This window comes from Pinus tabuliformis, chromosome 6 (genome assembly GCF_031772625.1).
Source record: "Pinus tabuliformis cultivar Carrire ecotype Pingquan chromosome 6, CPIR1, whole genome shotgun sequence".
Taxonomy (NCBI): Eukaryota; Viridiplantae; Streptophyta; class Pinopsida; order Pinales; family Pinaceae; genus Pinus; species Pinus tabuliformis.
Window position 1 is genome coordinate 1514591902 of NC_142292.1, and position 3802 is coordinate 1514595703.

Below are 3802 nucleotides of genomic sequence, written 5' to 3' on the forward strand. Positions count from 1 at the left end.
TTTTATTTTAGGGTTTATATACCTTGGGTTTATAATATTAGTCTAGTGGGTTTAACATTATTCCCTTGGGTTTATAATCCCTCAGGGTTTTAGTATTAATCCCTTGTCTTTATTATTCCCCTGGGTTTATAATATCAATCCCTTGGGTTTATAACATCAATCATGATAAAGCATGGTCAATCATAGCCAACCATGGTCGAATGTTGCATGTTATAATGCTTGTCTCAATATTAAAATCAACCATGGTCCAATCTCGCATTGTGACAAAGGCTGTCTTGATATAAAAATCAATCATGGTCAAGTATTGTCAACCATGATTAACAATATTTATATTTATAAATAATTTTTTATTTAACGATATTTATATTAATAAATAATAATAATAAGTAGTTATTTATTATTATTATTTATTAATTAATGAAATATTTATTAATTAATAATACTACTAAAATATTAATTAACACATATTTATTAATTATGAGTATTAATTACTATTACTACTATTATTAATTAATATTATTATTTAATTAATTACAAATATTATTAATATTTATTTAATTACTATTATTATTTAATTTATAACCAATATTATTATTTTTTAACTAACTAATATTACTTCTTAATAATAATAATAATAAAGCATAATAATAATCACATTAATCATAAGTCTTTGGCTTATATTAACCACATTTACTTATAACGTTTCTTCTTTCTTCAAATTAGATTAGGATTGGAGTTTAGACCTAGGTTAATTTTTTTATTGGCGAAAGAATAAGCATTTTATATTAAAATGTTCTCATCATGACAATCTTAACCTAGATCAAGGAACATTTTTTTTTTGGTAGTTTAATGTTTTAAAAAGTAATTATATTCTTAAATATCTTTAAATTTAAGAACTTAATGAATACTAAGCCCCAAAATAAGTAATTAATATTCTTTAGGCTGTGGTTCAGTGGTTATGTGAAAGTTTGATCCCACAAATCAGGTCCTTTAATCCATACAACCCTGTGCAGGACTATGAAAGCTGCTGCAGCGATTGAAAAAAAATGGACTCTGTCTAAGAGCAGACACGGTTTAATTTTATATTCAGCGGCCTATTATCATATGCCTCGGCAATTCCTATTTCTTACCCTATAGGAATTTTAATGCGGCCTGACATGGGCCGGTATAAGGCGATACAACACGCCGCTATTTCCATTTTCTCTCTCATCACCTAGCCGCGTGTTGTATCGCCTTATACCGACCCATGTCAAGCCAAATTAAAATTCCTATAGAGTAAGAAATAGGAATTGCCATATGGCTCTGCCGAAGCCAACAGAGACGTATTCAAAGCCGTAGTTCTTACGGCTTGTTCACTCCCTTGTTTCGGCCTCTTTAAAAGTCAAATAAATCGGAGGCGCCAACCACAATTAACGGCTGCGCATATGCACTCCACTGATCTGATCAGATCCGGTCCACGCCAATACCATCATAACAGCTGTTTGCCATTATTCTAGAAGTTGACTTAATGAACTTTTGTGAATATCCACCACTAATTGGCTTGCCTGCGGATAGCATTCTCCATCTATAAATTATTTGCCCAACCTTGGAAAGATTCACAAGAAGGCGAATCATATTACAGAGCCTTTTATTCAATATACTTATTGGGAAATGGGAAAGATGGAAAGCGTGATAATATGGCGTTGCTGTTTCATGGCATTATTCTTACTTGGACTGCTCCACCTTAATGTAATTTCAGTTTCAGCTGCCCTTTCGAAATCCGATCCGTTCATTTACGGGCTCTGCAACGTAAACAAATACAGCAATGGCAGTGCGTATGAAAGGAACGTGAACTCCGTATTGGAGTACCTGGTGAGGGCCGCTGCCCCACGAGGCGGATTCGCGACATAGTCTTATGGAGGAGTCAACGGCCTTCTACAATGCCGGCCCGACATCTCTCAGCAGGACTGCCAAAAGTGTTCCGCTAAAGCCTCACAGATGGCTTATCAAGACTGCCCTAATGCCATTGGAGCTCGGATTCAGCTGGAATTCTGCTTCATTCGTTATGAGAATTATACTTTCGCCTCTGTTCTCGATACCGTTGAGGCCGCTGCTCTTGAGAATGTGAAGAGCAACGGTGATATTGAAGGCTTCAATCAGACTCTAGGGAATCTTATGAAGACTCTTTCTGGCAAAGCTCCCTTAACAGTCAATAGATTCGCCACCGGATCGTTGGCGGTGAATTCTTCTGTGACCATTTATGGATTGGAAATGTGCTTAAGGAGTCTTTCAGGACCTGACTGTGGTGTTTGTTTGAAAGAAGCGATTACGGCCATGAATCAGTGTTGCTCTTCACAGGTTGGGGCTCAAATGTATCTGGGAAGTTGCGCAGTGCGCTTCGAGATATATCCAGTTTATAACTACCCTACCTATCAGCCATGAGAGAGAAGCAAGCTCAGCTCACGTACTGTTTTGTTTCAAATAAATAAAGGCCTGCAATCCACGTAAGGATAAACCCTGCTATATGGCTGAACTTAAGTCTTCTTCATTATCGTTTCTCTTGTTTGTACGCCTCTACTGAATGTGAGATCTGTTAAATGAAATATAAAAATTAAAATGCTTATTCTGAATATATTTTCGGATTTAGTAGAGTATATTTTCCATTATAGTAAATAATGGATACATATGAGGCATATTGCAAGATATAAGTAAAGAGAATCTTCGCCCTGAGTAATAGAGTATTAGATTTTTGTTGTTGTCTACTACAGTGTACACATAGAGACTTACCAAAGCTTTAAATAGTGCATAAGCTGTAATCAAGAAGCACGGAAAATCTAAGAGAAGTTCCGGAAATCAGAGAACCACAGATGAATTGCACCGCATGACCCAATAAATACACGTTCCTTGGCATTGGCCCGTGGGGGCTAGGGTGTGAAATCAACTGTTTCTATATAGCCCATGTTGCGATTAGAAAAAAAAGAAGTATTTATGGGTAACGAAAGAGAATTTTAGATAAAGACATCTTTTGATTTAGTTGTAAGAGAATTTTAAATGAAAGCATCTTTTGATTTAGTTGTAAGAGAATTTTAGATAAAAGCATCTTTTGATTCACTTAGAGATTCATAAAATTATCCATATATGCAAGAGCATACCTTCAGCGGTAAACTGATCTAGCGGTAAAGTACAATAACTCGTGCTTTGAATCCTAATTGTTAGGGCTTTCATTCCGTAACCATTTTAGAACGCGTGTGACCTTTCATAAAGATATTGATTTATATGCTCCCACACAGTGTGACCTCTCTTATAGATATTGATTTATATAGTCCTACATAGTGTCCTCAGGATTGTAGCAGGTCCATTGAACCTTTACTAGGCAATGGCTCAGTCTTGGAGCACCTTGATTTTCCTAGTTTAAGTACCAGCTCCACGTCCAGTAGCATAGACAACAGATCCAGTTGAATAAGCAGTTGATTAAGCCATTGACGCCATTGATGCAGTGGCTGTAGGATAGGAGGTGTCACGCCCCTACACTTGCGGTAGTCTTCCAACCGCTTGTAGCGAGGTGCGGCACCACCAAACGCTTTCTTTTTAACAATACTAACGTTTATGGGCTACGCCTATTCCAACATAAACTTACTTTAACTTATGTTTTCTTGCAACCAAACAGAGAGTTATCCTTTATACTTTAAAGAAGATCATTCTAAATCATTAACCATGTACAACAAACCGAGAACAATACACAAGTATAAAGGGAGGGGCAACTCCCGGTAAAGTCTGCCCAACAATGTATTATAACAGCTTCTTCAATTTTTACAATACAAGT

General features: G+C 36.1%; 1 protein-coding gene across 1 annotated transcript; it reads left to right on the forward strand.

Annotated features, from left to right (window-relative positions):
- The first annotated feature begins 1977 nt into the window (after positions 1-1977).
- Positions 1978-2421, forward strand: LOC149264419 (antimicrobial ginkbilobin-2-like protein). Its single transcript, XM_089398895.1, has one exon. It carries the CDS (start codon positions 1978-1980, stop codon positions 2419-2421), a length of 444 nt encoding a protein of 147 aa, XP_089255021.1.
- The last annotated feature ends 1381 nt before the right edge of the window (positions 2422-3802 follow it).